This window comes from Papaver somniferum, chromosome 5 (assembly GCF_003573695.1).
Source record: "Papaver somniferum cultivar HN1 chromosome 5, ASM357369v1, whole genome shotgun sequence".
In the NCBI taxonomy this organism is placed as follows: domain Eukaryota; kingdom Viridiplantae; phylum Streptophyta; class Magnoliopsida; order Ranunculales; family Papaveraceae; genus Papaver; species Papaver somniferum.
Window position 1 is genome coordinate 138,821,451 of NC_039362.1, and position 26,985 is coordinate 138,848,435.

General features: G+C 36.5%; 4 protein-coding genes across 4 annotated transcripts; 2 read left to right on the forward strand and 2 right to left on the reverse strand.

The window, feature by feature from the left end:
• The first annotated feature begins 2,711 nt into the window (after positions 1-2,711).
• Positions 2,712-3,959, forward strand: LOC113279696 (F-box protein At3g07870-like). Its single transcript, XM_026528366.1, has one exon. The coding sequence runs from the start codon at positions 2,712-2,714 to the stop codon at positions 3,957-3,959; it is 1,248 nt and encodes a 415-aa protein (XP_026384151.1).
• A 1,731-nt stretch (positions 3,960-5,690) lies between these two features.
• On the reverse strand, positions 5,691-8,795 carry LOC113279697 (anthocyanidin 3-O-glucosyltransferase-like; the record flags this gene model as incomplete). Its single annotated transcript, XM_026528368.1, has 2 exons — positions 5,691-6,436; positions 8,768-8,795. Coding segments are annotated over 2 exons (774 nt in total), but the record flags the coding sequence as incomplete, so codon positions are not given.
• LOC113282896 (protein SDA1 homolog) lies at positions 8,754-14,828 on the forward strand. The gene is made up of 15 exons (XM_026531995.1): positions 8,754-9,256; positions 9,410-9,586; positions 9,692-9,816; positions 10,839-10,968; positions 11,141-11,290; positions 11,359-11,412; positions 11,517-11,612; positions 11,719-11,778; positions 11,897-11,971; positions 12,065-12,118; positions 12,213-12,326; positions 12,410-12,955; positions 13,247-13,381; positions 13,789-13,896; positions 14,142-14,828. The coding sequence occupies exons 1-15, from the start codon at positions 8,855-8,857 to the stop codon at positions 14,289-14,291; spliced, it is 2,376 nt and encodes a 791-aa protein (XP_026387780.1). The 5' UTR covers positions 8,754-8,854; the 3' UTR covers positions 14,292-14,828.
• On the reverse strand, positions 14,559-15,808 carry LOC113282897 (chaperone protein dnaJ 8, chloroplastic-like). Its single transcript, XM_026531997.1, has 3 exons — positions 15,377-15,808; positions 15,196-15,264; positions 14,559-15,091 (listed from the first exon to the last, which is right to left on the reverse strand). The coding sequence occupies exons 1-3, from the start codon at positions 15,584-15,586 to the stop codon at positions 14,903-14,905; spliced, it is 468 nt and encodes a 155-aa protein (XP_026387782.1). The 5' UTR covers positions 15,587-15,808; the 3' UTR covers positions 14,559-14,902.
• Between the last annotated feature and the right edge of the window lie 11,177 nt (positions 15,809-26,985).

Consider the following 26,985-nt stretch of genomic DNA (forward strand, 5'->3'; position numbering starts at 1 on the left):
CATTAAAACAATAAGTGACGCAGGGAAGGCGTAAAAACCCTTTTATATGCATAACTACTTATGCAGATAACCTAAACAATGCATAACTTATCATGCTGTCAATGTTGGATCTGCATAAGATGTTATGCATTAAAACAATAAGTGACGCAGGGAAGGCGTAAAAACCCTTTTATATGCATAACTACTTATGCAGATAACCTAAACAATGCATAACTTGTCATGCTGTCAATGTTGGATCTGCATAAGATGTTATGCATTAAAACAATAAGTGACGCAGGGAATGCTTAACAAAAACAATAACACTTCTTATATGCATAACAAGTTATGCAGATACTCTAAACAATGCATAACAGGTCATGCAGTTATTTTTGGATCTGCATAAGATGTTATGCAGTTAAACAATGTTCGTATTTTATGCAGTTAAAAAAGTTATGCATAATAAGTTATGCAGTTCTGCATGTTTGCTTTCATATGCTTGAAATATACATTCATTCTTAAGGTTCATAAACCTTTCAATATCTCTTCCTCTGTTTCCTTTCTGATCAAGTTTTTCCATGACCTTTAAACAACTTCCTCTTCATGACCTTTCTGATCAAGTTTTTCCATCAACAACCTTTCAATATCACCTATCCACACCTTTGTTACTTGTGATTTGGGAGTTTTATTCACAGCACCTGCTCTTGTTTTGCATGGGAATTGCTTGACGAGGGCAAGTGACTGAGTCATCCCTATCTCTTCTTTTGAGGTCAGAATATCTCTTCCTCTGTTTCCTTTAACTCTTGGCATCTGAAAAATAACAGCAAGCTCACTATCCGTTGACTGTATAGACTTGTTTTCTGACACCTTGAATGAATGCTGACTCAAATCATCATGGTCATATGATAGAAGGACCTCATCCATCAGCTGGTTGCTCTTACCATCCAAGTATGAAATGTTCGAAGCATTTAACCAGTTATAGACTTTCCCAAATGGAGACACATTGATCATATTATCCTGCAACGGACTAAAACCACCTTTCCCTTATCCTATTGAACAATGCAAGTATCCTTGGAAAACCTGCTCTATAAGTACCTCCTTGAGTTGCAGGCTTGGTCTTAGCTTTAACTGCACAAACAAAATAACAAAATAAAAAAGTATTTTACTAAGTTAGAATTGCTACTTTCACTGCATAACCTCATATGCCTTTTATCCAGGCTTATGCATAAACTGTTATGCAGATTTGTTAAACAGACAGTTGTGTGCATAACCTATTATGCATAGTATATAACCTGTTATGCATTTATTTTTTGAACATAAGAAATTATATGGGGATAACATGTTATTAATGATTTCCAGGTTAACGCACCTTCTTTATAATAATTGATGCATAAGGGGGCAGGTTCTTCTTCTTCTTCTTCTTTTTCATTTTCACCTTGCTTCTTCTTTTTAAGTTTATCTGTTTGTTGGGGTTCACGTCTTTTTCTTTTCTTCTTATTATCAACAACTTGCTTGACTGAAACAGACAAATTCAACACAAAAGATACAATATAATAAGTACTTAAAAGTAAGAAAGGGGTTAAATCATCATGCCTTATGCATCATGCAAGTTATGTACCTGCATAACTAGTTATGCACATAGTTGTTTTTACTGCATAACAAGTTATGCAGTTCAGCATAGTTGTTTTTACTGCATAACAAGTTATGCAGTTCAGCATAGTTGTTTTTACTGCATAACAAGTTATGCATAATAAGTTACGCAGTTATGCATAGTTGCTTTTTCTGCATAACAAGTTATGCAAATAAGCTATGCAGTTCAGCATGTTTGATTTTACTGCATAAGCAGTTATGCATAATAAGCTACGCAGTTCAACATGTTTGATTTTACTGCATAACAAGTTATGCATAATAAGCTACGCAGTTATGCATAGTTGCTTTTACTGCATAACCAGTTATGCATAATAAGCTACGCAGTCATGCATACTTATTTTTACTGCATAACAAGTTATGCACGTTATGTTTCCTGCGTAACATATGTTATTTAAAATAAAAAGAAAACTGAATTTTGAAAATTTTGGGTTTCGGCAGAATTTATACGCCGATTTTGGGTGCGCGTGTGAAATTTTACACGCGTGGGTTCGACGCTATTAGATGAAACTTCGATTCAACAGTTGAAACTTCGATTCAACAAACTATTCAACAGTCATTAATCACCATGATTGATCAACCAGATCTGAAAAAGACACGAGCTCTAAAACTTTGATCGAATTCTGCAGGTGAGGAATAAACGAGCTCTGCCGGGACGGGGAGGTTTTGAAAAGAGAAATAAATTCTCTTTGAAAAGAAGAGTTTAGAAGGTTAGGGGTATTTTAGGTAAGACATATTTTTTTATTTTAATTTTCTTGGGCCAAATATCCAAATTGGCTATATAAACAGTATATTTCTGATGTTGGGCTATATAAACAGTATCAAAAGCTAAGAATCTATTTCACCCGGGAATTCTGTGTTTTGGTCTTTTTGACCAATTTTGTGTTTTTTAATTATCTGTTGCATCATGGCACAGCTCACGTGTGGCTGCCAAAATATATACCATGTGTGTAGAGATAATAACAATCCCATCCTTCTCATATATCCGACGAAGCTCTCATTTTCCTGCTTCACTCTTTCCATCGTTTCCATCTTCACTGTTTCTTAAACCCTAACCAAGAAGAATTTCTCGGTTTTCATCATCATTGATGGAGTATTTCAAAATTCTCCCAGGGGAAATCACATTAGAAATTTTAACTCGTTTGCCTACCGAATCAGTTCTGGAGTCCAAATTAGTATGCACTAATTGGAGGAATCTTGGTTCTCATCATCCATTATTCTTCCAAATGCACTTAAATTATCTCAATTATCCTTCTGCTGCTGATTTTGGTGAGTTGGGTTTTTTTGCTTCTAATTTTGATGCAGATAATAGAGATATAAAATATTGGTATTTTGAATACGATCATGAGTCAACTTCTATCCAGAGAATTAGAAGGGTTAATTTGCCCTCTCCTCCTTGTTGGATTACTACTAAATTTCTTGGTTCATGCAATGGATTGATCTGTTTTGCTGAATACGACCACCCATGTGTTTGGATTTGTAACCCAATCACCAAAGAACGTGTTCTGCTTCCAGAACTTGAGAGAGATTCTTGTGATATTGATGAGTATTGTTATAAGGAAAGCAACTTTGGTTACATTTCATCAACCAATGAGTACAAAGTTTTAGGAATGTATATGTCGAAGACCAACGTAGAAGTCCATATATACAGTCTAGGTAGTGGCACTGGATGGAGAAACCTTGGAAAGTCCAATTTTGAATTCAATCCATATTATGAGACAGATGGTATTTTTGCCAATGAAGCTATTTATTGGATGTACAGTAAATTAGAAATGATCGTTGCCTTCAATTTGGCAGAGGAAAAGTTTTGTGAACTTCTTTCACCACCACATCCTTTGCCAACAGGGGGTGATTGGAGTCAAAACACAATAGGAGCTTTGGATGGGTTTTTGTTTTTTGCTAATGGTTTAGGTATCAATGAATACGGAGGAGAAACTGATTGTTTTGACTTATGGATATTAAAAAAGAAGAATGAGGATCATGGCATGAAAGAGCAAAACGATTGTCGGTCATTTGGTTGGACTAAAGAGTTCAGGGTTGGCGATAGAAATAGAGAGTTATTATCAGCCGTTGCAAACAGCGGTGGTGTTTTAACTTACAATGGTCAGTATCTCAATGTTTACGACACAAAAACTTCAACCTCAAAAAGGCTTGTGGAGTTTAATTGTAAGTTTCTTGAAGTATTGCCTCACAAGAACACCTTAGTCTCATTGAAAGAATTAGGGGAAGAAGATACAAAAACAATGGAGTCAGTTGAAACTAAAGAGACAAGAAGCCGCAATTATCCTTCGAAGCATCTCCAGGAGGATGCACACCTGGAATACATATACTTGTAATCTGGTAATCTTCCTTTAGTGTTGAAAGTAATATTCATATGATTCTGCAGACTTAATGAGTTTAATCTAGAAGTTCAATAACACGTAGCCTTTATGAAAACCTGATGCTATTTTAAGTTACTTTTATTCTGTTTGGATACCATCAGTCCAGTTTTACGGTGATACTTTTTGTTTTGGGCTACTAAAGCTTAGTTAATTGTCCATTTTGTTAGTGACTCACCTTATTTCGATGGAATAATATGATGCATACGTTAGTGATTTATTTCGTTTATACATGGGAGTCGAATAAGTATATGCAGGCAAAATCAAGGAAAGTGAGAACTTTCCCAGTAGTAGGGAATGCTTACTTCTTAACATTACCCGATAGATAATATTAGGGAAACAAATTTTGAATTTTTTCAATTTTTCATCTAGTGTTTCGATACTGCATATGTTAGATCTGTAGTTGCTATTGTCATTTTACAGAAAGTGGTAGTTTGGTTAGGTAACTGCACTATTAGTTTCTCTGTGATAAGTAGTGTGAGTTACTTCTCCATTCTGTGGTTGAATTAGCTACTATTCCATCTCCATATACCTTGCAGACTTCTAGTGTAATTTTATTTTGGGTCAGTGTGGCTAGTGAGGACTAGAACTTGGAATGGGTTAGTGCAGGTCATATAAGACTATTCTGGTTTTGGAAATTTAATGCTGCATAATTCTTTGTCCTAGTTGCAACCTTGTCTTCTCCATACAGTCCAGAATCTTTTAAGAACACTGCAGATGTTTGCTTCATGTCTAAAACTTCCGTGGCTTGTTAATTGTCTGATATGTATGGAAGTCCTATGTGTGTGCTAAAGCCAACATTGTCCTTAATGCGGCAGCGAAACTTGTTCCTTGTACAGAAATTGTATTTCAGTTGTCTAGCAGCTAAAATTGTACCTAGAATATTTCGTGAAACAGTTGCATTATAGCACCTTGCTTTATTCTGCTCTTATGTTAACCATTGGAGAAGCTATACGCTCAACCTTTACGATTGGTTTGATAGTTTCAGACAGAAAGAACCTGGCAGGACTTCAACCTTAATAGGATTAGATTTATGGAAAAGTTTTTCTGTTGGTTGTTGACCAACGAAAGGTTGGGAGTTTACTGACTTGGAAAGAGACAGATCAATGTGCTTGGCCGATATATGAAATTAGATACTTGATGTAGATATATAGCATCATTCAAGTAGATACAGATCAAGATCGTAGAAACATAAGCTTCGCGGCTGCTGGCACGGAGTTAGCCGGGGCTTCTTCCTCGAGTCATGTCATGATCGCGCACTCGACGAAAGAGCTTGACAAGCGAAATTTCCCTTCTGCACTCACGCCATATTGCTGGATCAGGCTTGCGCCCATTGTCCAAGATTCCCCACTGCTGCCCCAAAGGGTCGCGATCCCGCGAGGGTGAGCTAACCCCAAAAACCCGTCCTCAGTTCGGATTGCAGGCTGCAACTCGCCTGCATGAAGCCGGAATCGCTAGTAATCGCCGGTCAGCCATACGGCGGTGAATTCGTTCCCGGCAGTTAATATGAATTTCGTAACATTTTCTGATTTATTTGATAGTCGTCAATTAAAAGGAGACATTTTTTCCATTTTTGTTATAGCTATTGCAGCCGCTGAAGCAGCTATTGGGCCAGCTATTGTTTCGTCCATTTATCGTAACACAAATAAAAAACTAAAAATCATACAATGAGTTTCAAACCATTTTGCTTCAGTTGACCATTTTTTTCATCTCTTGAACCAAGTTAGCGATGAAGTTATCCTGTATATCCTTATTAAGAAGAAAATCTCTCCATTTCCCATGATTTACACTAATCGATTTTCCTGGCTCTTCATTCACATCCACAGTTACTATCTTAGTAGCTTTACACAAATCTTCTTTATTAAAATGCCCATCTTCGTCGTCTCTAGTTACTTGTACCCCAGCTTCCAGATCTCCGCTGATTAACTTAGAATTCAAAAACTGATCACCTTTTTGTGGCAACGTCACTAGTTGACAATCAGTCATGAATGCCTCAATCACTGAGCTTAAACCTGAACGACAAACATAAGAGCCAACACTGTCATGTGCCAGAATCAATTGTTGCTGAAGCCATCCAGTGTGCACCACTCCTTTACCCTGCACCCTCTCTGCAAACCCAACTGGTAATGCATTTTTCAACTTTTCATTACTATCTCCATCACCAGGTGGGAAATTCAATACCACAATGAATGGAAGACCAGTTTGCTCTAATCCTAGTACTAGCTCCTTTATCTGATCATCTTTCAAAAATGTTTCACTGCCAAATGAGCAGAACACAACAGACTTGGATGGAAATTTCTGCAGCCACTTTTCCCATTTTTCCTCCAACTTGTATTTTGGGGGGTCTGGAACTAAAGGACCAGTTAGCAGAACAGGTTTGCAATAAAGTTGCCTGATATAATCTAAATAAGGACCTTCCATTTCATCACAACTCTCTGGATATGAACAGGTATAATTTTGATAAGAGGTGAAGAACTGAGAGATAACGAGATTCTCTGGATATTTCCTGGTGCAGACAAGAAGGAGGTTTGAACTCCATGAGAAGCAAGCTTATTAGAAAGCTGAACAAATGGAGTTATATGACCAAATGCAAACCATGGAAACATGACTACATGAAGCTGGGAGGCAGATGAACCTTCTTGGCTTCCCATCTTCACAAGTTGGTGATGAGGATGAAGGTTGATGTCAAGTTTTATAGAGCAGGCACAAAGAGCTAGTGATGGTTGCTGGGAGTGGAAAATCTTTCAGAATTAATTGCAGAATGGATTCTGTTTTAATGGGGTTTGGTTTTATATATATATGATGACACGTTCATGCAATGCAAATTCCTTTCTGCAAAAATTTCGACATGAACAATGAATGACACAAAAATGGGAAATCAATGATATGATAAAGTATTTAATCATACATAGTTAATGTTTTCAACTACTACCCAACCTTTTCAAGGATGCAGATATCCGTCGAACAATTCATCTACCATGTTCATGAACCAACAGATGAACAAAATCTGGTAAGTGTAACTTTTTCTTCTTCTTTTTTACCATAAATGGCAGTGGTGTATTAAAATTACAGTTTGACCTGGGTCAGCATAATTTTACTGACATTTGTTTGACTTCATAAGTAACAATGGGAAATGAGAATCACTCTGAAAAATTTGATTTAGGGCTCTTCATTCTGTTTCCCCCTTTCTCCTCCTCATTCTTGCTCTGAAAATGTTTCGATCTATATGTTGTCAAATTAGAGAAAATCTCAAAACAAGTACCGCCGTTAAATAGAATCTACAAATGAAGAGATTGAAGTAACATCGAAAAGGATAACCGCCATTGAAGCTAGGGATAGCTCCATGTTTCTGTTCCTACTCTACTAGTAATAATGTTACTTCATCTTCTTGATTTGTGGTTTCTTATTTGATGTGGATTATCTGAAAATGGAAGCTTTGTTTCTAAGTAAATCAAATTCAAGACCTCACATCTCAACCAGATTCAGTTGTAACCACTTCTTGTTTCTAAGCAAGAAGAAGCTCCTGAATTAATGAAAGGTATTATGAGTTGAACAATAACTGAGAGGTGCTTCTGAAATGAAGGATTTGAAGAGTATGTATTCTTTCTGTTTCTGTTAATTGCTGCCTCTCTTTAGTTATGAGCTTGTATATGTTTGTTTTGCTGTTTTGGAAATGAAATTTGTGTTTAATCTGTCATGTACATGAAGAAATTATGCCATGGTAGTTGTTGTATGCTGTTACCATCATATGGATGTCTGAATTCTGGTTGTGATACCGAAGGAAGTCTATTTTTGGTGATTGATTTGGATGTTCCTATACTGTCTGTAGACTGCAATCAAACTGTCTATTGATTGGTAAGAATCAAGATAGCCCGACCAATCAACTAAGTTCCTTGTGTAAACACTTGAGGAATTTTCGCTCTTATGCTCCTGTCACCTAATTATGGTCAAATGATTTCGCGCTTAGTTGATAAAAACCTCATGGTTTTGGTAATTTGTAAGAAAGCACCAACATAAATAAACTATCAATTTTGTATTAAACCGAAAGTCTGTAGGAGTATATTACCTGTTGATCCTTGATGGAAGTACCAGTGTGCTATGTTGAAGCCTTTTCGTGTTCTTGTTTCTAACTAGGCTTCTTGTTTTTCAATTATGGATTTCCTGTTCTTGATGGCATGTATTCTTCTTCTAAGCCTTTAGTCCCAAACAAGTTGGGGTAAGATAGAAAGGTAATACGAGGTTAATATTTAATATTGCTGGTGAGTCCCAAATTGGAACAGATGCAGCGAAAACAACGAGCATTGTGTAAGTGGAAGTTCAATGCTTGCTTACCAAGGAATGACTGCTGATTTGAGGTACATTAAAGGTTCACTTGGCCTAGGTCTGTTCTTTACCAAAGGAATGACTGCTCTGCAAGGTTTTTGTCATTGGTTACTTTTGCTGTTGAAGTGGTTTGGTTGTGTCAATTCTCGGGAGATGTTCATGTTTTTCTTCTGGATGCTCCCTTAGACCTTAGTCATAAAATCTTGTGTTTATGAAACACAAGATGGCATAAAATCTTGAGTTTCATAGCAGATGAAACACTTAGCCATCGACTTTTATTTTGGAACTGCTGCAAAACAGGTGCCTTACCTCTCAACTGAGTTCCTTAAACCTAGGAGCGGTTTGTTAACCCTGACCCGTACCAGGTCTGGTTCTTCACATAATTAGGCCCGATCCTGGCACCAATTAAACGAAGTAGAACCCCCCATATTCTTATTCTTTACTACTACTCACGGCAGATAAACCCTGAATCTAGGGTTTCATCTTTATTCAACTCAGAGATTTTGAAAAAGAAACAAGTCAAATCAACAATGGCTTGTCACGGTATCCCAGATTTAAAACCAGAATGGTTAGGAGCATCAGGAAAAACAGCAGAGAAAATAAACCTATTAACACTCCAACACAAGATGAAGATTGATCCAGAAGGATATGAAACTGAGTTAACTCTTTTATATAAACATTTTGATTCATTACTTCTTCTATTTCAGCAGCAATCAGCTTTAAGTTTTTCATCTATCAATGGTGATCCTACTGTTAGTAAAGACCTTGGTGATATGGCTATGTTTTTAGCTCATGTTACTCCTTATTATCCAACTCAATTATCTGACTATCCTAGTAAATTAGCTGATTTGTTGCGCTCGTCTGCAAAGTCTTTGCCATCGTCGCTGAGATGTCATCTTACGAATGCTTTAATTTTATTAATTAATCGTAAGGTAATGTGTTTTTATTACCCAATTTCTTGTTCTTTTGTTTCAATTGTATTGGTTTATGTAATCTAATGATCAGAACGATTTTTGCCATAATTTTATTGGTTATGCAATGAGGCTTTGTTATTTGTTAATTCTGTAATTGGTATTTGTTTGTAGTTTGTTGATATTGGAGAGACGCTAGGGTTATTTATGGAGCTTCAAATTTTAGGAGACAGGACTTTAAGGAAAGATGCGTTCTTGCATGTTATTCATAGTATTCGACGGATGAATCAGAAGCATAAGAATGAAACTCAGAATCGAACACTTCAGAATATCTTGTTTACAATGCTACAGGTCGGATTTGTTGTTTCTCTAGCTTCTTAGATCTTGATGTGAATGTAAAGCCATTGGATTTCTGTTTTAATGTTAATTTTGGGAAGCTGTAATTTGCTTGTTTAGGAAGTAGATGAAGCAAAAGCTAAGAGGGCTCTGATTGTGCTTTGTGATCTTCACCGAAGAAGAGTTTGGTTTGATGAAAGAACAGCAAATGCAATCTGCGCGGCTTGTTTTCATCCATCATCCAAGTAAGTAAAACCTTTATTTTCTTAAATTTTTTAGTATTGTTTAGAACCACAGATACTAGTCGACACCAACTTTATCTAGTTAAATTTTACCTTAGAACTAGTTTTATTCAACTTTCTTTGTGTCTGAAGAAAAAAAACAACCACCTTATACAGGATTTTTAGATTTGTTATAATGTCATTGTAAGTTTCTAACATCTTAAGACTTAACTATCATTAGGTATTTTTTTCGGTTTTCCTATGCTACCATGTGAATTTTTGTATTTTTTTTGTTATAATGATATCATGTCAAATCTATGCAAATAGAAGACTTACCAGTGAAGTAGTTTTTAATATTTGTTAATGCCTAAGTCGTAATGCAAAACTTTATACCTGTTATGTATTTAAATGATTGCAGCTCATATGCATTCATGCCTAAGTCGTAGTATGAAACTTTATACTACCTGTTATATACTTACATGATTGCAGATCATATCGGTTCATTACGCCCATAATTTGTTAATGCCCAAGTCATAGTATAAAACTTTATTTCTGTTCTATATTTGCATAATTGGAGCTCAGATGCATTCATTACTTCTGTAAGTCAGAATATTGTTTCCGACCCATCTGCATAAGCTCCTAAGGAACTAGATGGTCGCAGGCTAATTGGGCAAAGTGGGTCCCACTTTTTGCATTTTCCTTCCAATATTTTCCTGTTGGCACTTCCCTCACTCCTTCTATCTAACATTAATGACGCGAATCGGATTTTAATGAGTTCTAATATGCAACGTCAAGCAGTTCCGCCTCTCAAAATGGAATCTATTACACACATATATGCATGGTTCCTTACTTCGGCAGGGTGCAAATATCTGAATTTCACCCTTTACTTTTTCAGATGTATTGCTGATATTTCAGCTGTTGGTGCTCATCTGTGTCTGAAATCCTGATTTTAACATAATCTGAATTTCCTTTGTTTTTTTATATAAATTTTTCATGTGCCATTCCCTCGCTACTAAGTTGGGGAACTTACTGTTTGAATCTTATAGGATTATGAATGCTGCTCTGTCGTTCCTTCTTGGTTTTGAAAAGATCGAAGAGGCAGATGATAGTGACGTCGATAGCAGTGAAGATGAGAAAAATCCCCAGGTTGTTCTTCAGAGGGAGGATGTCTATAAGGTACGAAATTCTGATTTTGAACTTCTCCGAAATTGTTTAAGTTTACAGTATTAGCCCTTTTCTGTAATACCTGCAAATGCTGCATAAATCTACTGGCCATTTCACCTCTCGTGCTTCTTGTTTTCGTCAGTTAATTATATAATGAACAATTAACATAATAACTTTACTACAGGCACATCACAAAGGTACACTTGCTAGCAAGAAAAAAAAGCAAGCAAAGTTACAACGTGCAATCCGCAGCATGAAAAGGCAGCAACGTGCTAACTTAGAAAAGGATACACCGAATCACTATTCACCACTTAACCATTTACTTGATGCTCAGGTTAGCTAGTTTGTATGTTGCGGTTTAAATTTAGTTTGAGATCTCTGACACTCTTATTTTGTATATAGGGTTTTGCTGAGAAGCTATTCTCCCGTCTCCAGACTTGTAATGAACGGTTTGAGGTGCCTAATCTTACTTTCGGCATATGCCTTGCATGTATGAGGTCCACTTATGCTCCTACCAACAATATCATGTCATCAATCTATATCTTTTGTCTCCATTTCAGGTGAAGATGATGATATTAAAAGTAATTGCGCGGACTGTTGGACTCCATCGCCTGATTCTGCTGAATTTCTATCCTTTTCTTCAGAAATATATCCAGGTATACCATGTCAATGATGCATTGATATATGCTATTTATGCACATTTCATATATGGGTAGTGCTTTGATATGCTTTCATGTTGATTATCTATTGATACACTTGCAGCCTCATCAACGTGATATTACCGAGTTGCTTGCATCAGCAGTTCAGGCTTGCCATGATATGGTTTGCTTCTCTTCCCCTTCGAGTAGCGTACTTCTTAGTATGTGATAATGCTACATTAGAAATTGTTTCTGCCTACTCAAACACTCTAATGCTTCACTTAATCTCCTTTTCTTAATAGGTTCCCTCCGATGAGGTTGAACCATTGTTTAGACAAGTTGTTAACCAGTTTGTGCATGATAAGTCTAAAACAGAGGTATTCAGTACTTTTTTATTTTTTTAATAATTTTAGTGTTGATTGAGTTGAACTTGCAGTCATTTGCCTCTTACACGATGTTTCTTCTGGCAGGCAATCGCTGTTGGACTGAATGTTTTAAGGGAAATTTGTCTCCGTGTTCCGCTGGTATACTCTTTTATCTGTTTGTTCTCTCTTTTATTCAAACCCTCAAGTGCCTCAGAATCTCACTCCGTAGATATTGTTTTCTTTCAACATTTAGTTAATGACAGAAAAATCGCTGGAAAATATGCCGAAAGATCTGGTCCTATATGGGAAGTCACGTGAGAAAGCTATTTCTACAGCTGGTCGTTCATTGACCACTTTATTCAGAGAGGTTTGGTAATTTAACTTCCGGTCTAGTCTTTGGCTATCAGTTGCGTCATTTGAATAGGATTACTAAGTAAAGTTGTCTTTTAGATATGCCCATTATTGCTGCTTAAGAAGGGCCGTGGTCGCCCTACTAACCCCAAAGCACAGCCAAAGGCTTTTGGAGAAGTGAATGTTGCTAGTAATGTGTCTGGTGTTGAGCTATTACAAAATGACTCTGGTGAGGATGAAGAAAATGATGGTAGTGATTCAGATCCAAGTATGTTTGACAATGATGAGGGAGAGGCAACTGTGACAACCGGCGATGCACATACTCAGCTCAGCGAGGAAGATAATTATGAAATAGTAGAAAGTGATGAAGGTTTCGATGACGATAATGAAAGTGATCAGAGTGAGGAAGAAGAATTTTACGGTGAGGACGAGGACGAGGATGAAGATGGCAATGGGGATGAAGAAATGGAGAATCTTAACAAATATAAGAGGAAGTTTAGTGACAATGCTGCTGGGGAATTGAATGCTGATACAAATCTTCGGGCTCTAAAGAGGATTCCAGAATCAACTAGGGAATTTGAATCCCCAGATTTGACAGATGGTATCCTATCAAATGAAGACTTCAAACGGATCAGAGAACTGAAGGTATATTCACTGAGAATTATAAATTGCAGGCTCTAATCTTCTCTTTTATTGGTTTTTGGGTTAAACTTTCCTGTTTATGTGATATCCATGTTCCATAAGACCAATTTGAGAGTAGATTTACTTCCTAATTTTGTTCATGAAAGCGACTTGTGCATGTGGAGTATTGAGGATAATAAATCAAACTGTTCCTATTTGACTTGTTTTGTACTGTCTGTTTGCTCTAAAGCTGCATGTCATTTTCTTTGCTTCCTGACTTGGCTGATTCACTAATGCATCTCCTTGGCTCACCAGGCAAAGGAAGGAGCCAAGCTTGCTCTAGGCCAGCATGGGCTGTTAAGAAAGGGCCAAGAAGCAAAGTCACCTGGATTTAAGATCCCGACTTCCGAGGAATTAAGTCGTAAGCGAGTTAATCCATCAGTGCTTGAGGTGAGTTCTCCATTTGTTTTGAGCTCTTCAATACCTTGCATTTGTTACTTCATATAGCCCTCTATGTTTACCACTCTATTATGTGTATATCAATCGTTAGAAATTGTTTATAACTCAGAATATGTTGCTTCCACGTTATCTTATTTAGCACTTTATTACAGAAATGGCACTTCAATCTTAATCAACCTTTAGTTGTTTATTCCAATCCATGTTGACAGTTAACATTTTTTTTCTTTCCTTGGGAGAGATGGTGAACAAAAATCTGTTATTTGTAATAGAATTGGAAAACTCTAAATCCCGAGGAAATACACAGCTGATAGTAATGCTGCGGAAAATTGCAAGCTCCTCATTTGACATTCCTATGAAATTGGCATTTTACTAAATATTTTGTACCTGTTGCTTCGCAGACTAACATAAGAAGGAAAATGACCAAAGAAGAGAGGCTAGAATTAGTTAAAGCAGGAAGGGAAGATAGAGGAAAGTATCAGGCCCGAGCTGCCATAAAACAGAAGAAGGTGTGTTGACCCTTTATCATTAAAACATCAGAAACTAATTTGTTTCTGAAAGAGTGGTAACTTTATCTTGCCTATATATCCCTCTTTCAGCCAAATGCAAATTGTGAAAACATTTTCACATTAGTATGTTTGTATTTCAGTTAAAATTTCGGAGTCATTCCATAAATGCTCAAAGTAAAGAGTATATGGTATATCTACAGAAGAAGACAGATGCTAATGTATTTGGTGATTGGTTTGTTTAACAGACGGGTGGTACCAGCAACAAGCAAAAGGAGCACAAGAAGATTATGCCTAAAGTTGCAAAGAGAGCTAAGATTGTACGATCTCGACAAGAGAGAAAGAGATCTAACCGAAATGCTGGCAAACAGTTCAGGGGGAAGAAAGCACGGAATTAGCCCGGATTTTATCATTCTATAAAAGAAATCCTGAGAAAAGAAGTTGACCTGAAATTGAGATTCGCAGTTCTAGTCGAGTATACGTCCTTTAAAGTTGTTCATAGCCACAGCTCTATATCACTTGAGGAATCATAATAACCAAGGTTGCTAATAGGGGACCGGTTTACTTGGGGTGTATCAAAATACAAATAAGACAAAACAACATCCAAGCAAATTGGTACCCCGATAGCAGTCTTGATATCAGCCTCCACTCCCACTGAGTCAAAATGACGAAACTTCTCAAATTCTTTGATCACAACAAAATTTTGAATACACGCAAATCTAAAACCATGCCTAGACTTTAGGTGGTCTAAAACCATGTCTAGAAACCACCTAAAACCATGTCTAGAAACAATTGAAAATCTTAATTGGTTTGGTCTTAATCTAGGCATCCTGTTTATCGAGCAGTTAAACATCAGATCCAAATCTATTTACATTTTGGCAGCAGAAATTATTCTGTATTTCTGACGCCGTTGGTTTTTACAAAAAAAAAAAAAAGACTATTTACAGCAATAATTTGTTCTTCATGTCATGGCGCCACTAAATCTGGGGGCTGAGATGAGATGAATTAGTTAGATGTAAGGGTTAATGTGGGATGAGTAATCACGGATTCCAGCTCCTTCCCATCCCATCCATTCTTCCCACATGTCCCAATCAGAATCACACATTCCTCTCATCTCATCATCTTCGTCGACATATTTGTACTGTTGAGACAAATCCATCTCCTCGTTCATTTCTCCTCTTAGATAACTCATCAGTGTCTGCAATTCACATCAAAATCCAACGGTCAGAAAAAACTTTTTTATGCAGGAGGACTATGACCAATTACTAATTGAAACATTAATCAGAATGATCATAAACTTACATCATATGCTTCATTGATTTGGTGGAATTGGACACCACAATTGTTTCCTTTGCATACATCAGGGTGATACTGTAATCAAGAATCAAAACCCAAATCAATAAGAAAATCTATGAGATTCTGATCAATTCCTTGATTAATCTGTTAGGATAATAAAAATAAGAATCAAATCAAATTGCGGTACCTGCAAAGCAAGTTGTCTAAAAGCTTTCCTGACATCAGTTTCATTAGCACCAGGTTGAATTCTTAAGGTTTTGTACTGATCGGTTAAACTGGAAGAAGAGCAACAAATCTTATTCATCTTCTTCTTCCTCTGATAGTTGGTGTTATTCAAAAATTTCCTCTGATTAATCATCGATCTACCATTAATCATTCCAACAGCAATTGCAGCCATATCTTCAAACTTCCAAAAAAAAATCAATAATCTCACTTTCCTTTTCCAAATGATGATGGTGGTGCCTCCTCTAATATGTTTATATAGATGGCGAGGATGAGAAATTAGGTAAAGAGGTGTTTTTAATAAAATAGAATTAAATGGAAGAAGGGGACAGGGTTTCCTTTTTCTTTCAATAATGGAGAGAGAGGGGGAATATTTTAAAAATATGCTTTTGTTTGCCTTTTGAATTAAGAATGTGTATTATTTATAGTGACGAAGAAAGAGAACATTTAAAACCGAAATAAATGGAAAAGTCTTGTGGATGACGTGAGAATTGAATCAAGCCCTTATCCATTTATCTTTTACCGAGTCGTTCTGTTGACATGGCAATGTTCTTATCCTTCAAAACTTTCCTTTTTTTTCATCCACAGCCACAAGTACCGCAGTAATTCTGCAGAGGGCAGGGATAGAATTCTTCTGTATGCCCCACAATGATATATGAATTTCCTAAAATTAAGGTTGGGGGTGGATAAGGGGCCTTTGGATAACAGGAAGCGGCGAGATGAAAGCGGAAAATTGAATTATCCAGATTCCGATCCAGTTCTGACATTTTGGTAGTACTATACAGTCGGCGACACGTTACAGCTGAATATTTGATGTGTATCCACGTCGTGTTTATGAGAGATATTTGAGATAATATCGGCTTATAACTCGGTTGCACTAAGGAGTATGCTGTTTCCACGTGTTCGGGAACCGGCAAAGAATAAGTCCTCCTCGGCTTTGACAAAAACACTCGGGACTACGGTTACATAGTGTAAAAAATTTGTTAACTTACATACAAATATCACTGAAGGAATAAAATCATGCATTAGTGTGTCGACTTCATGGTTATCCATTTTCATCTTACGTGTGCAACCTATTATTGGCGTCTTCTTGGTCTCTCAATCATGATTTCAATTCAGAATTCAGATATGATGGTTTCCCCTCAACTTAAAAAAAAATAGTTTCATCCACTAGGCGAAGCCAATATCTTCCCCTTATCCTTCTGCTCCTCCTTATTGTGTGGTTACGCATCGTGAGATTTTTGTTAAGAGTTCAGATTTTTTTTGTTCGTTTTGTTGGAGTTCTTCAGATTTTATTATGTTTTGTTGGTTCTAGTGTGCAAGACAAAATAAATGGATATGCCACGTGTTATCATCGACTTTTGCATATGAGGGATCTTAGAGCATCCACAGTGGGCAAGTATAACCAAAAATTTGGGATGAGATCGTAACACAGTGGGACGGAGTAAAGATCAAATCCCAACCAAAGATCAAATTCCAGATCAAATATGGTCGTGACCAAATCCCAAATTCTAATATAGTCGGGCGTAAATTTAAAGTACGCTTGTTACTGGGCGTAAATTTAAAGTACGCTTGTTAACGGGCGGAGATTTAAATTACGCCCGATGAAATTTTAATTAAATAAAAAAAAAAGAATGATGAAAATTACAAAAAATGGGACGGACTTTTAAAGTCCGCCTGATGAAATTTTACAAAAAAAAAAATGGGGCGGACTTTTAAAGTCCGCCTGACGAAATTTTAATCATGTACCGTTGCGTCACAACACAGACTAAACCCAAATTTTGGTCTTTTTTTTGATCTTTGATCTTTGGTTTTGATCGCACCACTGCAATTGCTCTTAGACGACTGAAATTATCGAGGCATCCCGCCGGTAGTCATGATCTAAATTCAAGATCAAAAGCTAGCAACATTTAAAGCAACGATCCTTCAGATGAGCAACAGACCCAATTGAAATCTTAGGAACGGAGAGCTGTGACACTATTGGACTCATGGAAACTCTTGCTCTGACCTTACAGGCTTACAAAAAGAGGGTTCCCAAATCCCGATCCGGCAATCCCAACTAAATACAAATGGAAATAACTAGTATAAGATGATTCAGATGTTGGAAAAAATTGGGTTTCATAAAGGATGAATGAATCAGAGAAGAAAGTGTTGCACTCCAAAACTTTCAAGGCTTGTATAAATTTCTTTTAGACAAATATTTCTACCCTCCCAATAACAATTGGCGATTACAACAGGTATGCGAAATATTGCCTTCAGGATACAATGAAAGCCCTGCAACGAAAACTGAATTCAAGGTTTGTACCCCTTGATTCAATCAAGAACACACAAAGAGATTTCTGATTTCTGATGATGCTTTTTGAAACAGAGAAAACAGATTGATTTTTCTTATATGTTTAAACGAAACTGGGAGAAGCTATTTATAAAGGGTTTTGCACCTGTTGGGAATAGGTTTTTATTCGCCAACAGGTTTCTATTCACGAAACGTCGGGTTCCTTCATCAACAGACATCAATGGTTTCTTTTGGATTCGAAATTTTCGAACAGGCTTTTATCGGCCAAATAAAACCGTCAGTTCAAAAAATTCTTCCGGGGGCGTTGCCCCCTTGAAACCCCCACCAGGGGCGGTCTCCCCTGGACCCCCACGACCTGACCTGTCAGGTCGACCACAGACTGGGGGGCGATGCCCCCCAGGACCCCCCTTTGGTAAGCGGTGTTGAAAATATTCCAACATTCTCCCCCTATTTTCAAAAACCATAAAACAAAGTTAAAACTTTTAAATCAGAGTGACTGCATCACCGAAGTGACTGCCTACGTACCCGAGTGGGATCAAGCCAACGTAGTTCAAGCACAATTGAGACTAAGCATCATCGTTGAAATCAACACATAAATGATAGGTATCTTTTGGATTTGAACCTTCACTTAGTGTAAGAAACTCAAAGCCTTATCGAGGTTCTATGGTGAAACCAGTCTTGAACCAAGTACCCCTTATGATAAAACCGGAGTCTCCACACATTTGATTTCATAAAATCATGTGTTCTGTAGCCAAGCACGTTAATGGCCATGTGCTTATATCCTTGTTCATGAGTCTTCTTTAGAGAACGGTCTTCTTCTCTTAGGAAACGGCCTTATTTCCATACTCATATAGGTAAGTCTCGAAGGTGTTTCTGCGATACACCTTTTACTAATCATAGACTCATTAAGGATTTACATCCATCCTATTTTCTTGCAGAAACCAGCACTAATAAGAAATGGGAAGTTTTTATATTAGTGCTCCATAATCAATCCATAACTTGTTGGTACCACATTGAACCTTGTTTATCCTTTTCAAAACATAGGTTGGGTTTCTGCTATGGGAGATCAAACTTCCTTCACAGACCTTAGTCCCATTTCTTTCCTTTTTATTGAAACCACTGAACTTGGTAGACTTTTCGTAAATGGGTCTGCCAAATTCCTCTTTGATTCAATAAAGTTAACCGTAACTACTCCCCTCTTGAGTAGTTGCCTAACCATGTAGTGTCTAAGACTTGCATGTCTAGACTTTCCATTATAAGTCTTATTAGAGACATTATAGATTGTAGCTTGATTATCACAATTAATCAAGACCGCCGGAGTTGGCTTCTTCCAAAAAGGAATTCCATAAGTAGGTTTCTAAGCCAATCTGCCTCCTTACATGCATCAGTTAAAGCTATCAATTCTGACAACATTGTTGAATCAGAAATACAAGTCTGCTTCTTGGAACTCCAAGACACAGCAGCACCCCCTAATGTAAAAATCCATCCAGAAGTTGACTTGGAATTTGATTCTACATTGTTCCAGTTAGCATCGCTGTACCCCTCTAGTGCAGCGGGATAGCCTTGGTAATGCAAACCAAAATTTATTGTTCCTTTCAAGTAAGCCATAACTCTTGAAACTGCTTTCCAGTGTTCATATCCTGGATTACTTGAGAAACGACATAATATTCCCACGGCTTGGGCTATGTCCGGTCTTGTGCAATGCATAGCGTACATAAGACTCCCAATAACACTAGAATACTCAAGTTGAGCATGAGTACGGCCGGTGTTCTTCATTAACTTGATAGTATGGTCTAAAGGAGTAGGTGCTGGATTGTCATCAAAGTGACCATATTTCTTGAGAAATTTCTCAATATAATGAGATTGAGTTAAAACCAACTCATCTCCCTTTCTTAGGATCTTAATTCCCAAGATTACATCAGCCTCTCCTAAATCCTTCATATCAAAGTTAGAACTAAGAAACTTCTTTGTTTCTTCCACAACAGATATGTCAGACCCAAAGATTAACATATCATCAACATACAAACAGAGAATCACACAACCAGAACTATCATGCTTACTATAGATACATTTGTCCGCATCATTCACCACAAAACCATATGACAAAACTACTTTATCAAACTTCTCATGCCATTGCATAGGGGCTTGCTTCAAACCATAGAGAGATTTCACTAACTTGCAAACTTTCTTCTCTTGGCCTGGTGATATGAAACCTTCAGGTTGTTCCATATATATCTCTTCTTCTAAATCCCCATTTAGAAAAGCAGTTTTGACATCCATTTGATGCACAACCAACTTATGAATAGAAGCAAGTGCAATCAAGCAACGAATGGATGAGATGCGGGCAACAGGAGCATATGTATCAAAGTAATCAATACCATGTCTTTGTTTATAACCCTTGGCAACTAGCCTTGCCTTAAACTTATCAACTTCACCATCAGCTCTCAACTTTCTCTTGAATATCCATTTACTTCCTATTGCTTTAGCACCAGGAGGTAAATTTACTAATACCCAAGTCCCGTTAGTCAAAAGCGAATGCTTTTCATCATTGATGGCTTCTTTCCAGAAATTTGCATCTCTAGAACTCATGGCTTCAGCATAAGTTTTAGGGTCATCATCAGTATGCATAACATACTGGTTAACACTAAGAATTCTATTCTTATTTGCCTCTACAAGGTAATAAATAAAGTTTGGATCAGGCTTTTTCTCAATCCTTCCTCTCTTACTCCTTCTAGGTTCGATATCTTCAGTAGGCACTGAAATATCATTGTCATGAGTAGGAGAGGGATTTTCATCATTGTTATCAATCTCCATAGGTTCTAGATCAGGTAACAATGGATTCTCCATGGGTTGCATTTGAGAACTGTTCCTATTTAAGTTCTCAAAGAATTCCACATCTACAGATTCTATAATCTCAAAAGTGTCAAGGTTTATAAATCTGTAGGTGATACTATTAAGAGAGTATCCCACAAAAACACATTTATAAGCCCTGTTTCCCAACTTTGGTCTTTTGGGATCAAGCTTTCGAACATATGCTAAACAACCCCAGACTTTAAGTCTTCTCAAGTTTGGTTTCCTCTTAAACCACAACTCATAAGGAGAAACACTCTTCTTTTTCAAAGGAATTCTATTCAAAATATAACATGCAGACAACATAGCTTCACCCCACAAAGAATTAGGCAAACCAGAACTTATAAGCATGCAATTAACCATATCAATCAAAGTTCTATTTTTCCTTTCAGCCATACCATTTTGTTGAGGTGTGTAAGGTGCAGTACGTTGATGAACTAAACCATGCTCTTGACAAAAGGAATTAAATTCAGTAGGAAAGTATTCACCACCACGATCAGAACGTAAAATCTTAATTTTGTGCTCTAATTGTGTCTCTACTTCTGCTTTATAAATCCTAAATTTATCAAAGACTTCATCCTTAGATTTCATTAAATATGCCCCCCAGGACCCCCCTTTGGTAAGCGGTGTTGAAAATATTCCAACATCAGATTCAGAGCATGGTAGTATTATTTAATTATCAAAGTCAAAAACAAACAGAGTGGCAAATCACTGCCAACTCATGGAAAACATGCATTTGGAGTATAAGGAAGCGGTAGAAACTAGCGTGTCAGATTCTGGCCGTACATTTGGTCAAACTTACTGTTCCGTTAACATCCTTAAGAAATTAGCACCAGAGCGCGTGTTGGGAAACACCAGAGTTACATGTGTTGAAAAATGCAGGCACTTACTAGGCAATATCATTGTATTTGTGATCCCGTCCGTTTTTCAGGTTTGATTGGATAAGGGGGGCTTTGGAGTTCTGAGTTCTGACAACTTGGCAGTACAAAACAGTCGACGACACGTGACAGCTGAATATTTGATGTGTATCCACGTCGTATCATACGCGTGTTTATGAGAGATATTTGAGATAATATCGGCTCATAACTCGGTTGCACAGGGAGTTTGCTGTTTCCACGTGTTTAAGAACCGGCCAAGGATAAGTACTCTCCGGTGTTTGAAAAAACCACCGTTAACTCGGAATTCACGGTTACACTTAATTACTGTAATTGCCTGTGGTTTCCATGATTTTTTTACATCTTCGACACAAAGTAAATGGATATCTTTAACTTTTGCAGATTGCGGATCTAAGAGCGGAAACTATTGAGGCGTGCAACATTTAAAGCAAACGTCCTTCAAAATGATGGATTATTTATCTTTCTCCTCGTAGGGCAGGGGGGGTTCCGAGGTCGAGTCCTCGTGTATAATATTTCATCCGTCCTATTATTAAATGACCTTGTTGAAGTTTGCACAATTCTTATAATAAGGAAAGGGAAAAAATTGTTTTAAGTATTTTTGGCAATTATACCCTTACACATAAGAACTTGTAAAGTTTAGAAATAATTTATGTCTCGAACTATACCATACTAACCATAATCTATCAAATAGATAGTTTTAGAAATATTTCTTTGTTTAATGAGATAAATTAATTAACAGTGAGACAAAATTTTAAACCAAGTAGGACATCTAATAATGGAACGGAGCAAGTATTATTCTTAGCATCCGAAATAGATTGTGGTGTTCCCGTGATCGGTGTGATGTAGTCGTATCGGAAAAAAAAAAAAAAAAAAAAAACTAAAAGAATGCTTAAGCTGGTGCATCCGTACAATACATAAAGTAAAAGCATCGTTGAATTCCTAACTTGAGAATCTGTGGAATTTCTTCCTACTTTGTGCTTGTTATTGATGCTTACAAAAAAAAAGTAGAAACAAAAAACAAAAAAAGAACAGGTAGTATCCATGAGTATATTTGTTGATTGACTTTACGTCTGGGATTCAAGTTTAAGTTCCCGACCGTAAGTATATCACGTCTGGATTTTTACTTAGTCTACCCAACCGTAGAATATTATGTAACATCATATTTTTGTATTTATATATTTTACAGGTGTGTTCAAGTTCTGGACCTCATAGGTAATTTACGTATATGCTTTTGTTGAGTCAACCTAGTCGTAAAACAACAAGCACCCTCAAAAATAATTAAAGTGCTATTACTATTTGGTTTGTGTTTACAAATCTACACGTACTAATTATATAAACTGTATTTTTTGTATGTTGCAGGAATCCTAAAAGAGCAAAACTCAAGAATAAGAGAGGAAATTATTTAACATTAAAGGACACGCATACCCTTCGCCATAAAATACATTTAGGGATAGATAATAGGTATCCATAAAAATGATAAGAAGAGGAAAGATTTGGTTGAAGGAAGTAGCTCAAGAAGTTCTGAAGCACCTCAAGTGGAAAATAATGCTTTCCAATACATGGAAAATGATCTACAAATTAAAGGAGAACAATTTGATCTACCTGTGATATCAGAAGGTGAACTTATGATTATGGATGCACCCATACGAGGAAGAAATTGATGATGAAGAAGATAAATTTGTCGTTCAACGCAAAGGAAAAGAAATTGTTGCTGCTTCACCTGGAACTTCACCCGAACCTTGAGTTAAAGAAAAGAAGACGTAGAAGATACCTTCACCCAGAGGGAAGCATATTCCTAAAGACAAGAACATGTTATTGCATAAGAAGAATAATAGCAGGCTTTGGGGTGAGGCTCCTGATAGGTTTGTAATTTTGTTTGGTTATCCGTATTCATGAGATGCTAAAGTTTGTGAGAGCTTGGTAATAATCTAAAAACTTCAATTATTTAGTATGCTTTATTTAAAGTTTAATTTATAAATTATTTGGCACGATTTAATTTAACAAATTTTTTGTTTATATGTTCTTTATAGGATCATGAAATTGTGGTAAATAAAATGAAATATCAAAAGGCTAATCATTGACCTTCATGCGAAGAATGTCAAGCGGTTCGTGATCTTGTATTGGATAACATGATTAGGGTTTGAATTCTCTACCACCAGTTAGAGTTTGATATTATTGTTTTCACTGCCATCAAAGAGCGATATTGGGTTGAAATCCATACTTTTGATCTCCCTTTTGGAGAAATGACAATAACGCTGGATGATGTCAAGCAAATTGGAATTTTAAGCAAAAGTTATTTACGAAGGTTTTGATAAAAATATGGGTGTGGAGAGATTTTTATGCCCTTGTTAAAGACACATTTGGATAGAAGCAAGATAAAACCAAGAAGGAATTTCAATTGGCTGCTGGAGATAAACCAGATAAAGCAAGAAATGTTCCAAGTGTACCTATCACCAAAAAGATATAGTTGAAGAAATTGAGAGGTAAGTTTAGAGGAAATCTCAAGAAACAAATATATTGGGAGGTGATAGATGAAACAAGAATTCGGCGTACAACCACGATGTACCTGTTGTATTCCCTTAGTACCATATTCTTTCCTAATAACTAGGGAAAACCGGGTTAATGTTAAAGGATTTTGTAGGAGATAAAATTTTATTCTTGAAAACGCAGGGGTACGAAGTACATCATCAACTTTTTCGTTCGGCAACCTGTAAGGACAAAACCTAAAGCAATAGCAAGTAGACCAACTGAATGATCCTTGAAAATATGTTCATAAAGTTTGTACCTCTAACCTCTTCTCAATCAGTATGTATATAGACAAGGAGTTCGTGAACCTGATTTGTAAGAAGAGTACTTGGACGATCTCAAAAAGTAATATCCAAGATCAATCTAGTCGTATCCAAATAACCCCAATCGAGACAAGTAATTAAACTTGTTATTTATCTTTCAGGATACGAATTCTACAAGAACGAGTTTAGTAATCGATCACAATTAGATAGACGTATCTACTAAGATTGAAATACGGTCCAACCATGATAAACGAATGTTTGATAAATGAATAACCTCGCCAAATAAATAATTTTCTCTGGTCCCGACTTAGGCCAAGGTAGTAAATGAATAACCTCGCTTAATGCATTAATGAATAAAAAAATTGAATCCTTAAAATCCCTATAGAAATATAAACGAATAATCACTAAATTTTATATAAAAAATATATATAAAAATAACCCAAAATACGTAATCAATAAATTTTATATAAAAATATATATAGAAATAAACTAAAAGAATTCATCTATGTTTGATTGTCTTTTTCTTCCACCCAAATTAAAATGCACCACATCCTTAATTTTATGCAATGCTTGCATAATTTATGAAATATTTTGCTCGTGTTGTAGCAAGTAATTTATTAAAGTGATCATCGTTTGAAATTTATCTTTAGTTGACACATTTGGTATGACGCTACTATCATCTGGTTCATGATCATTTTCATCATTCATTACTGAATCAATAGTTTCTTCGTCTGTTGGAACTTGGAGATTTCATAATTGCATCATTATCTTTAAGAAGTTTAAAAGATATTTGACGTCCATCACATTTGTATAATGTAAATTAGAAATGACACCGGTTAACCCTTGGATATATTCTTCTAATTGAACATTTTCTGGTTCGGGAACATCTATATCTTTAGGTCGAATCTTGCAATGACGGAAACAATTTAAATTATTTTTGAAAAAGCGGGAGTACAACCACACCCAATATTTCGCTTAGCAATATGTATGGACTAACACCAATATACTTTCAAGAGAATCAAATAGACTCAATCTTAATAAAGTATATCAAAGAGTTATATGTCTCTTTCTCGATTCAGTTCTTACTCAAGCAAATACAAATCTGCAAGTCTAATTGAATACAAGAGAAATCACTTGAATGGTACCAAAGACCAATGTTCAAGTATCAGTCAATGTAAATCAACAACCATAGATTATATATTCTAATTGATTGATTCAAACGCACAACCTTTGATATTTCAATTATATAACAAAATATAATGCGTAAAATAAATAACACAGACACCAGAAGTTTTTTTAACGAGGAAACCGAAAATGCAGAAAAACCGCGTGACCTAGTCCAGATTGAACACACACTGTATTAAGTCGTACAGACACTAACCTAATACAAACTAACTTCGGTCTGGACTGTAGTTGAACCCCAATTAATCTCACACTGATCCAAGGTACAGTTACGCTCCTACGTCTCTGATCCCAGCAGGATGCTACGTACTTGATTCCCTTAGCTGATCTCACCCACAACTAAGAGTTGCTACGACCCAAAGTCGAAGACTTTAATAAACAAATATGTATCACACAGAAAAGTATACAGTAATAGATAAATCTGTCTTCCATAGAAATGCCTACGAGTTTTCTTCTGTCTTTTGATAAATCAAGATGAACAAGAACCAATTGATAAACCAGACTTATATTCCCGACGAACAACTCAGTATTATCAATCACCTCACAATAATCTTAATCGACACGGCGAAAGAAGTTATCGTGGAATCACAAACGATGAGACGAAGATGTTTGTGATTACTTTTATATCTTTCCTATCGGAGATATCAATCTCCATCCAATCATTACGACTGTACTCAACACGATAGAATCAGCAAGATCATATCACACAACTACAAGAAAGTAACATCGGTCTGGCTTCACAATCCCAATGAAGTCTTCAAGTCGTTAAACTACAGGGTCTCGGTAGAAACCTAAGGTTAAAGGAGAATCGACTCTAGCTTATACAACTAGTATCACACAGCAGGTGTGGGGATTAGGTTTCCCAGTTGCTAGAGTTCTCCCTTATTTAGTCTTTCAAATCAGGGTTTGCAATCAATGTTAGCTTGCTAACTGATAGGTGTTTAAAAACACCTCTCTAAGTATCTATTGGTTATGCTTTCTTAGATAGTTTTCTTGAGGATTTGTATTTTTAGCTTTCTTTTATATTTTATGGTAATTTTGGAGCTTATTCCCGAAAAGAACAAAAAATCGTCCAATTGGCTGCGGAATTATCATTGCATGGGAAACCAATACCGGCGGTCGCAAAGACGTTAAGAAGTAACCGGCTGAAATCCATTACGAATTACTGGAGGTAGCCAAAGAAGGCAACCATCTGATTTGAAATGGATTTACTATAGTCACCCGCTCAATTTGCTAAGGGCCACCTGATTCTCTTGTATACAGAGAAGTAAGTCAGGTCGATATTAACAACCATTTCATCTCAGTCAGAACCAAGAGCTGCAATCAAGAGTTCACGACGGCAAACTAGGTCTGGTGGGGTGCTGTCAAAGGGTTAGGTCAGTTATTCAAGCCGAGATGAAGAAGAAACGATACTCGAGTCTGGGTATTGTTTGACCATAATAACAGGGATGTCGTTCAAGTTCAGTGAGTTTTGATTCTCTGTGACGAAAGTGAAAAAGAGGGGGTCTAACAACCACACCCAATATTTCGTTTGGAAATAGACAAACTCCAATACACTTTCAAG